An 11,338-nucleotide genomic window follows, 5' to 3' on the forward strand; every position below is an offset into this window, starting at 1 on the left:
TTTTCATTCCTATTAACTCACTGAGAGGCTGTTTGGTGGAATAAGTACATGAATCTGAGTATTAGAAAACTTGGTTCAAATCCTGTCAAATGCCTACCTCTTAACTTGAACCTTGCCCTTGCCTAATTCCAATCTGTTTGCCCGAGAAACCATTTAAATTCCTGCCACTATTCTGTTTCAATACTAGACCATCAGATTATAAAGCCTTCTTGGGTCCCTAATATTCTGAGCCCACTAATCTTATGGTAAGACAGAAAATAACACAATTTTCCCAGATCATTTCTTCAGTGATTCATAACCTCCCTCTTCCAAGTCATGACTTGTAATTGGAAAAAGAGATTGAAATATCTTTACCTCCAAATTCTGAAATTTTCAATTCATGACTTCCAAGTCTTAGAGATGTTATCCAGATTTCTTCTTTTGCTTCATTCATTCCTATGTTAATATACAAAAGTGAGGACTGAGCAAAGGTTTGATACGTCTTAGAAAGCTTTTTAACATTTCAGTACGTATCCCTGAAAACAGCAGAACACACATGCCGTGACCTTATCACTCACCATCAGGGAGTCACTAATAGGGGTGTAGTTTCTTTTCCCCTTCTCATCACTGTACTTTGTGTTATAAAATACTCTAAGAAGCAGATGATAGGTCCCTGCCCTGTAAGAAGCTTACATTCTAGTTATGGAGATCACACTAGCACAAATGAAAGAATTTTATACCTATGAAGTTGTAAAACATTGCAGAATTAGCCCCAAGTGAAAATGGAAGCCACTGAATTGCAGTTGTCAAGAAATATTCATAGAGAGATGGAAAACTGGACCATGAAGGTCTTGGACACTAAAAGGCAAAAGTAAATTTCATGACTATTTTCTCAGTGGGTTTTCAATAAATATTTATGGAATGAATAACAGGATAGGAAGAAAGCAGGCATTCAATGTCAAGCAGGGGATCTTACAGCAGAGGCAAGAAAGCACAAATCATTCTTACATGTGGGAAAGAAAAGCAAATATGCCAAATATACCAAGAGTCCAGGCAAATGTGAGGTTTATTACTAACTTCTCTGGCAACGAAGGCAAAACGAAGAACTCAGAGGCTTATAACAGTCTTACTTGACACAAAGCAATACATTAATCCCTTTAAACAAAGAATTATTAAATATATACAAAAATATATACATATTAAATACATATACACATACACGTATGAAAACTACCATAGCCTGTATTTTCATCTAACCAGCTTCATCACTCACATTCAATTCCTTTGTTTTCTCTAAGCACACTAAAACATGAATATTAGTTCATGTTTTGAACCCAAACCCTTTGCACGAGCAATTCCTCTGCCACTTGAAAGCTCACAAACCTGGTCTTCAGTCAGGCAGATTCTTCTTTATAGAGTACTGTTCAAATACCACATGTTCCACAAAGCCTTCCCCTTCTTTTCCAGGCAGAGAGTCGCTCCATTCTCTGTGTCCTCATATTACTTTGCTCTCCTCTTTTAGGGTACTTACCATGTTTTACTGTGATTTACTTGCTTTCAGTATCTGAATTCATTAGCTGAATGGTTTACATGGGTAGATCCTACACGTCTAATATTTTTCTACGTATGGCACTGACACTCAACATACAACAGGCATTCAGTTAAACGTTTGCTGAATGAATTTATTGCATGTTTCCTCATATAAGCACCACTCAGCAACATAATAAGCGAATTCAGTAAGCTTTACAGAATTTGTAGAAATTCTTACCAGTGGGCTTTTGTGCTGAACCTTGCTAACACCAAGGGTTTTAACAATAAAATGGAAAACATCTTTAGGGGGTTAATTAAAGAAACCTTGGCAAACATCTTTTTTAGTGATTAACCTTAATAAAAGACAATCTCAAATACTTGAGAAATGTATGGATAACATGTATGTACTCGAGTAATTTCCTCAAATATTTATTAGTCAAGTTTCTCACAGGAGCTGGACAATGGTCCATTCAAGTCTGGAGTATCTATGCTGCTGAAGTAAAATCTTCATGCTTTGGCTATCCAATGTACAGGTGACAAGACTGACATTGTTTTGGAGGTTAAGAAATTGGATGTAATTTCCTCTGAGGGGACAAAAGGTTTCTTCTCCTTAGGATACAACTTCTAGACTTGTTCAAGAGCTTAAACAAAACTCAGCTGACTAGTTTTGTAAAATGTAGTATTACAGAAATTGCTTTAGTCTGGAAAAAAACGTAAACATAGTTTATTACCAGTTTGTACCTTCACCATAGAAAAAGCTTAAAATCATTCTTGTGGAATGTCTGATTTTCAGTGGCATTGTCAGATGGTTGAGTAGTGAGTCTGAAGAGACAAAGCTGGGGCCAGTATATGGAAGGCTGAACTTTACCAAGTATTCAACAGGATCTGCTGAAAATATTTCAGCAGAAAAATGAAAGGCAGTTCTTGTGGCAATGATGTGAGGAATGGCCTAAAGTTGGGGAAGATGAGGTAGGGGATGTGAGGTAATAAACTCTTTTACTAGAGTGATGGTTATGAATATATTTAAGAAATGAATGCAACTAATATTCAATTAACAAGACCCAGTAAGAGGATAGATATAAAGAATGGCGAATCCCTGGCTAAAATGGGAGAAAGCAGCCATGCCTGAGTAAAAGCTTACTATAAGAGACAAAGCCACAAGTAAAACTCTGATCTCCTGATTCCCCATCCAATTCTCTTTCCACTATAGCTGTTGAATGATTTGGAATGTTAAAGCTGGTCTGAAAGACCACAAGCTTCAGCGGGCAACCTGATATGGCGTAACAAACTCAGTTAAATTACTTTGTGGATTTTTTTTTCTTAGACCATGGTTATAATTCTAGCTTTTGTGCTAACTAGCTTTAATCTTGGGCAAATCATTTGCCTTTGACACCTTTTACATTTTTATATGAATATATTTCTTTTGTTAATATTGCACAGACATTTTTCTTGTCTCCCACAATAAATAATTTCTTTGAGGGCAGTAATATGGACTATATGTGGATCTTTTACCATTGATTGTTTACAATACCCAATAAGTTTCTCTGTAAAATGGTGTCAAATTAATGAACATAAATAGTTGAGAACATCTGGTTAGAAACAACATGAAATGTTAATAAAAACACAAACAGAACCTGAACTGTTCACGTTAATTTAGGCTAGGGGGAAGCTTCCCTACCTTTTATTAGGCCTCTGACTACTTAAAGAGTTTCTAGCGTTCATAAGTACCTGACAGCCACCGCCATGTTATACTTTATCATGAGAAAATGTCCCATCTCACAGGAGAACCATTTCCCTGTGCTTTTCTTCATCCTTCCTCCCAAAGATTTCATGTGGCAGCAACGAAGGGCAAGGGGGACCCTGAAAATGACTTTTCCGTTTTTAAGTTAACACGAAGAATGACTTGGTTTGGCTTCTGTGACTTTCACTGGAGAAAAATGTTGTACATTTTATGTACAGTTTCTTGTGATTGATAGATAACGCCAGTATTCAGTCCTTACTCCCGTGCAAACTACTTTAGGGCACTAACGGGCAGGCAGGCAGCCCACAGAGGAAGGTTTTTGGATTCGCAGAACTCTCCCTATACAGAACTCGGCTTCAGTATAAACTGAAAGTTCTTGCTCCAGGAACTCTGGCCAGCACACCCCTTTTTTGGGGCTTCTTAAGTTACTGACTCCAGCTTAGGTGGGTAGCAGAGCTAAATCAGCAGAAGAAAAGCAAAACTGAAGAAGGAAGAGAGAAGAGGTCATAAGGACAAGGGAGCATAGTCTATGACTGATAAACACTGAGATGGCTTTTTTAATGTGATTTGTAAAATGTCTTTAGAGGCAATTCCAAAAGAAGAGTTTCAAAAATACTCTCAGTAATTCTAGCATCACTACAGTAAGTGCATGGCCTCCCAAGGGTACCACTTTAAAGGATAATCATTTGATTCTATGAGTTATGATTGTTTTAAAAAATATTAAAGTTTATTTTAAAATTCAATATAAAAAGCACTGCTTAAGTGATGGCTATGACTCACAAATGTAAGGAAATTTGTAGGATGTGTGGGTGAGATGGAAACACTATTAATTTTATAGTCTAAGGACCAAATTCAGCACTACGTACCTTCTGCATTGGCCACCATTAAAAACTTCGAGGCTGCTGGCCATTTGGTGAGGAAACAGAAGATTTAAGAAAAGTGCAAATGAATGGCATGTGTAATTTCAAAGCAAGCCTGCCTTACAGAATATATGGGTGTTTGGGTGAAGCAGAGTGAATAGCCCATCTCAATTTTAATATACAGAAGCAACACAGTATGAGAGTAACAGAAGTTTTTGTAGTTCAACAGACCTAGTTTACATCTTGGCTTCACCCTTTTGTAGATGAATAACCCTCTGCAAATTATTTACCTTCTCTGAGACCCAGTTTCCTTACCTGTAAAATGCCTAGTGAAGTGCCTGGCAAACAGAAAATACTCCATAAATATCAGTTCCTCTACAAGGGTGTTTTGTTTTTTTTTTCAAACTAAGGGTCAAAAAACCCTTTGGTAGATTATGAAATCAATTTAGTAGGTTACAACTAGAATATTTAAAAAACTGAAACAATAAAAAACATCAGAGTACACTGCACATAATGGCAAGTATTGTTCCATAATGCACATACTGAGTTTTGATATAAATGCAGTTTTTACTGTGGATTACAACCAAAAAGCTTCAAAGTCTCTGCTCTACAGAGAAATTCTCAGATTATTACATTAAAAAGGCTTTAGGAGTGCTGGCTTTATCCAAATGAGACCCTGTAAATTTTAAGAACTTAAAGTGTTCCTTACCTTCTAACTTGTTGCAGTAAATATAAGACATGAATCACAGAGAAGATAAATTTGATACTGTAGGGCATTAAATTCAACTTTAAGATTGGTTTCTGTGTTATACTGACTAATTTATACTTCTAAACACTTTATAGTTTATAGGTATATCATTTATAGTTGATTAAGCACATCCAGAATTTCTACAAAAAGTTGGCTATTAGGTTCTGTTATGGGGAAATTAAATACAATTTCTAAATAATTTTAAATTATAAAACTTTTAAAAAGGATTGTAACTTGCCTAAGCATGAAGACTGTTAGAGTAATATTCAAATCCTGATGAGTAGTAAAAATCAAAGGCCTAGGGCTTCCCTGGTGGTGCAGTGGTTGAGAGTCCGCCTGCCGATGCAGGGGACACAGGTTCGTGCCCCGGTCCGGGAAGATCCCACATGCCGCGGAGTGGCTGGGCCCGTGAGCCATGGCCGCTGAGCCTGCGCTTCCGGAGCCTGTGCTCCACAACGGGAGAGGCCACAACAGTGAGAGGCCCACGTACCACCAAAAAAAAAAACCAACCAAACAAAAAAAAATCAAAGGCCTATATGAGCACATACAGTGATGTCCCACACTGGCTCAGTAAAAAGGAGAGCTCCCAAAACAAACTGTGAGGGTCAATAACAGGCCTCTTTTCTCCTTCATGTCTTGAAGTAAAACCAGCCTGACAGTATAATGAGTCCCTAGTGCTGTTAAGATGGTAAGCTAGCCAATTTTAGGTTGGCAGAATAAGAATTTTAGGTTGGCTGAAGGGTAGAATACTAGAAATTGCAGAATTCAATGATACAGCTGAATCTTGATATAACTGTATCTTAAATTTATAATTTTGGCTGACCAGGCCAGATTGGCTATTATTAGAACCCATGGGACTGAAGTTTAGCAGTCTTGTTTTAAATTAGCGCCCTGGGCAATTCTGATCCTCATTCTGGTTTGAATGCCCTGTGTTAAAGGGACAGCAAGGATCAGAAAATATAAAAAGGAGGAGTCCAAAAGTATTTATCCCAACCTTAAAGGTTGGGATAAATATCACATATCAAATACTGGATCAGAATCTGACACTTACTCAAAGTACTTCCTTCTTGGTATTATATTAAAGATATGAGTCAGCAGGTAGCAATACTTGATGTTTTCCAGTTATTTAAGAACAATGAGAAATGGTGTGTTGCCTCATTGGAATTCACTGGTGAGAAGCAAAAAGTAAGAAAGAGAAAGATCTCTTTAGATTAGATATAGAAGTAAAAGGTAGCAATCAATAAAAGTTATTAAGAGTAAACTCAGCAAGAGAGAAGTGATAAACCATTCAACTACTTGATGAATCCATTTGGCTCCTAAGAGGAGAGTTCACACCTTCTGTGGTGTAGGTGCCCTTTCCTCTGTCCTCAGAAAATAAATAAGGCAAAAGGTGGTTCCTTCCTATTTCAAATCAGTTGAGGGTACAGGATGAGGCTGCCTATATAATCTTAAGTTCTTTTTTTCTAAATTTAAAACTTTTCTGCTATTTGAGATAGACAGTGGGTTGGGGAGAGCCATGCTTGCTGTCAATGTCAAGTGTTGAGATTAGCACCACAAATCCTCCACCAGGACTGAGTCTTGGCATGAGGCTTTGTCCATCATCAACCTTGAATGTGAGAAAAGGCAAGCATGAATGCCATTCTTGGGAAGAAACAGCAGCTGTGCAAAGTGAAGGAATCACAGGAGATAGCAAAGCCTAGGGAAAAGGATGGTAGCAACAGAAGTGAGGTAGAAAGCTAGTTCTTAGCTCCTCCAAGTGCCAGCTGAAGAGACTTAGGGTCAAACACTCCCTGCAAGGCAAGTACATAAGCCCCCGGAAATTGTAAGATGCCCCAATAAATGATCTGGTGTTCCCCCCTTCCTTATTTTTTAGCTCAAAGTCTAATAGCATTGGAAGTATTTGGAAATCGACACCTCTCTTTCTCTCACTTTCTTTTTTACCTAGAGGTTACAGTAGAGGATGAACAAAGATGGCAGCCAATACCAAAAAAAAAAAAAAACCCCCAAAACAACAAAACCAAACATTTGTTAAAAAGCAGAAACTGACACATCATTGTAAACCAATTATACTCTAATAAAGATGTAAAAAAAAAAAAAAAAAAAACCAAAACAGATTATCAGAGAAGTCTGCATTACACATGGGTAGAATTCACCCCGTAAGTCAAAGAACTTTTCAAAATTACAAGGGAGGGAAGGCAGAGGGGACTAGATATTTGAGGTGTTAAGAGACGGGCTGACAGAGCAAGCTTAGTGACTGGCTTTATAAGTCTACCACTTGAGACTCTGTGTTCTTTATTTACAGAGAGGCAGAAAAAAGAGTTCAGAGAAGCCAGGGTCATAAATTAAGATATCTGAAAGAGAAGTTGGGCCTTTCTATTTCCTTACACTATTTGTTTCCTTCACTTGAAAATTTTCTTAGACCAAAATGCAGTAGGGCTCACCAAATGGACTCCGTTATGCAGTTTACTCATGCACCTTGCTAGATCCCGATCTCCCTATTTGATACGAAAAGCTGCTGAACTTCCATTCTTTTCTCTGCTAAAATGCCTAAAAAATCTATATTTAGGAGATAAAGAAGCATATTACAATATGCTTAGCCTTGGAGTCTCCAAGTCAGGGTCATGGAAGAAACTATTCTGAAAACTATCCTTCCGTAACCCAACATGTTCACACATCACAAGTCCTTATCAAAGTTATGGTTGGGTTTTCACATTTCCAGGTAAAAAATCTGTTCCCTGGCAGTCCTTAAACTTTACCTGACAAACACTGTACACCCTCAGTCCAGGCTCCTCAATCTCTAACATCCCCATTAACATCCCAGCAAACAAAATATATCCACAGTTCAATCCCACTTGAGCATCTATAGTCACTATTTTGATATAATCATGTTCCAAAAGCTGACTGAGTGTCCAACAGCAGCAAAGGATAGACATGTTGGTGCCAGTAATACTGAAGTTTGGTTTTTAACTGCATTTTTTGTCAGTTTGGCTGGGAAGATTTGGACAGCTGGAAGTGAGCTTCTCCATCATTTTCTGTTTCTTTCTTTGTAACAATTTTCCACCTGTGAAGCCCAACACCCCACCACCAAGTGCAGCTGCAATTCCTGCCACTTTGAAGCCTGCAAGGAGGCCAGTCGGACCCCCCACCACTCCTCCGATGAGTGCACCTGCCACAGGCAGAGCTGCCAGCTTGTATTTTGCAGCCTGTAAAAAAAAAAAAAAAAATTCAATTTAGAAATTGAGTTGAGACTATCTCCCTGTGGTGATGTGCATTTTCCTCTCATTACTCCTGGCAATGCCTCTTTAACTCGTGGTACATAATTAACCTTAGAGATTGTTCTGGGGTCGGGGAGGGGAGAAAATATTCCACAGGTACTACAATTGCTCCAGATCTCAGAACTTAGAGAAATGAGCTACAAAGAGTAGACTGCTATAAATTGATTTTACTTGCAAAACAATCAATCCACTATCTATCTAGCTGGCTTATTTAAACAGTTTCAGCAGCCACAGATACTCCCAAAGCTTTTAAATTGCAGAGATTATTTCGTGCGAATACCTGGGGTTAAAAGCAACATTCTATGGGAAACAAATGGACCCACTCCACGTGTGCTGTCATGTCCTTACAATTTTGCCCCTATTGGATTCTGGAAACCCTCTCTATGCCTCTCCCTGAACTCCTGCAAATATCCCCTTGTAACACCAAATGCCTTAAAGTAGGGCTTCAGTTTATTCTCTCTTTGAAAAAATTTCTCTCCCAAAAGAATGAATCTTAGAGCAGAATACTACAAGAGCCATTGATTTCTTGCACTACCTATGTGTCATTTCTTCCTTATTTTCTTAATTGCTGGTTCCCTCAACATTAAAGAGAGCAGATCAATTGGGTTAATACTAGGGATTCCTGAGAGCCAGAGTACCATTGATTTGTCAGCAGGAGCAGAATCTTACCTTCCCCAAGTTTTTGGTTCCCTCTTCAACATTCACAGCAGCACTGCTGACATGGTCTTCAACGCTGTCAATCTTCTCCTGCTGAGACTAGATGCAAAGGAACTATGAGTGAGCATTCCTGCTGGGGAGCAGCAGTCAGCCAATACACACTATTTTAATTCCTGTAATCAGAGCCCTGGGTACTGCAGCCATGCAGTCTTAATAGCAGTTCATTAATAGCATCTGATAAACGATGTCGAAAGTACAAATTCACTCATATGAAAAAAAGAGGGTGACTTAATTATTAGATAAGAAGAGGGTGGCACCTTTATAGGAAAAAGCATCTCACACTAAAATTCAATCAAACATACAAACATATTATTCTCCAAATGAATCTACTTTCTAGGAGGAAAAATATCTAGACAAGCATTTACATGTCATGTTGGGTTTTACAGAAAAAACAAAAACAAAATCAAACCAAAAAGCCTTTCTAACTTACCTTCTTTGAAGATTCAGTTTAAAACAGGCAGATTTCCTTAGGAGTTAAATGCCCTTGATCCAATAAACACAAATTATTATATTTTAGGAATAAGAATATAATATGGCTTGATCTGCCATGAAATTGTTCCACCTGTGATATGCACTAGGGAGTAGTGAATGAATTTACTGTCCCATGTTTTACACCTGTACACTTTAATACATTTTAAAATTGTGACAAGTTACAATGTTTCAGATCCAACATATTAATAAAGCATTCTACATAAAAAGGCAACACCTGTGCTGACACAACAGAAATTCATGGAATCTCTGGGTAGAAGAAATGTTTAGGTCATTGAGTGCAATTTTCCCCTCAGCTGTGTGAAGCCTCACTACACTTCTGACAAGTGGCTACTGAATCTCTGCTCAAACACCTCCAGTGACAGGAACTCACTACTTGACACAGGAACACACTTTTATTTATTTTTTATTTATTAAAACAAATTTTTTAAAATTTTATTTATTTATTTTTGGCTGTGTTGGGTCTTTGCTGCTGCGCGCGGGCTTTCTCTAGTTGCGGTGAGCGGGGTCTACTCTTCGTTGCGGTGCGAGGGCTTCTCATCGCAGTGGCTTCTCTTGTTGTGGAGCATGGGCTCTAGGCACGTGGGCTTCAGTAGTTGTGGCACACAGGCTCAGTAGTTGTGGCTCACGGGCTCTAGAGCACAGGCTCAGTAGCTGTGGTGCACGGGCTTAGTTGCTCCGTGGCATGTGGGATCTTCCCGGACCAGGGCTTGAACCTGTGTCCCCTGCATTGGCAGGTGGATTCTTAACCACTGCGCCACAGGGAAGTCCCACACTCCCATTTTTAAATCAACTTATTTATACGGAATTTACATATGATAATATGCACCCAATTTTTAAGGCATATACTTTGATTAGTTCTGACAAATATATAAACCCACGTAACCACCATCACATCAATATATACACTATTTAGTTTTTGTTTTTTTTAATTCACAGAAAAAAGAAGAGAATCCCTCTTTGATCCCAGATAAATTTCAACTTCTACAATGACTGTGAAATAATTCAACTTTAATCCTGAAGTATTTGATTGCCCTTAATATAACTGAGCTCTTCATTTATACTGAAGCGATTATAACTAACACACTGTTCTAATTCCAATAATTTCATTTGAGAACATGAAACCCAAACAACACATCTCATTTTTCTCCACAGTTGCTTCCTATCAGTATCAATGACATTCTTTCCCTTCTCATATCCTTTTCACTACTGGACCTTTACATGGTATCCCTTCATTCCCATATTCTCCACTACTATCTTGACATCTCTAACACAATCCCTAAAAAAGTTCTTTATCAGTCTTCCTTCCAACATCTGTCAGAGCAAATACAACAGTGGTTCTCATGAATGAGTGTGCACCAGAATCACCTGGAGGACTTCTCAAAACACAGGTTGCTGGGCCCCATCCCCAGAGTTTCTGATTTAGCAGGCTTGGGATGAGGCCTGAGAATTTGCATTTCTAATGAGTTCCCACATGATGCTGATGGTGCAACTCCATGATTCTCATACTTTAAAAACCACTAGTATCTATAAACCACAGGATTAAGGGCACAACCTTTGGTCAGATGTCCTGTGTTCAAATCCCAGCACTATCACTGTGCGCCCCTGGACAAATTACTCAAGCTCTCTAGGTGTCAGTATTCTCATCTGCCAACTGAGAATAATGATACTTATACCTCACAGAGCAGAACTGAGGATAAAATGAGACAGTGTCTGTAGAGTATGAGGGTAAAAATTTGAAAAGTCATTGTATCTTCCCAAGAAAGCTTAACTCCCATCTTTTCTATCAAAAAATATATCAGGGCTTCCCTGGTGGCGCAGTGGTTGAGAGTCCGCCTGCCGATGCAGGGGACACGGGCTCGTGCCCCGGTCTGGGAAGATCCCACATGCCGCGGAGCGGCTGGGCCCGTGAGCCATGGCCGCTGAGCCTGTGCGTCCGGAGCCTGTGCTCCAAAATGGGAGAGGCCACAACAGTGAGAGGCCCGCGTACTGCAAAAAA

The 11,338-nt window shown here is 38.9% G+C and overlaps 1 protein-coding gene across 22 annotated transcripts in view; it reads right to left on the reverse strand.

Moving 5' to 3' along the window:
- The window catches only part of STX17 (syntaxin 17), a 179,791-nt gene that overhangs the window by 88,914 nt on the left and 79,539 nt on the right, over window positions 1–11,338 (reverse strand). For 17 of the 22 annotated variants that reach the window (XR_003681184.2, XR_008618200.1, XR_008618194.1 and 14 more), the window contains 3 exons: window positions 8,803–8,889; window positions 8,025–8,061; window positions 355–435 (listed from right to left, as the gene is read on the reverse strand). Coding sequence is in view for 6 of the 22 variants with exons in the window: in XM_055087071.1 (XP_054943046.1) it covers window positions 355–435; window positions 8,025–8,061; window positions 8,803–8,889 (205 nt within the window). In the remaining 16 variants the exon portion in view is untranslated. Of the gene's footprint in view, window positions 1–354; window positions 436–719; window positions 8,062–8,802; window positions 8,890–10,073; window positions 11,329–11,338 lie in introns of those variants that run through there. The other 5 variants (XR_008618197.1, XR_008618196.1, XR_008618199.1 and 2 more) reach the window with 4 other exon arrangements.

This window comes from Physeter macrocephalus, chromosome 9, assembly GCF_002837175.3.
Source record: "Physeter macrocephalus isolate SW-GA chromosome 9, ASM283717v5, whole genome shotgun sequence".
NCBI lineage: Eukaryota > Metazoa > Chordata > Mammalia > Artiodactyla > Physeteridae > Physeter > Physeter macrocephalus.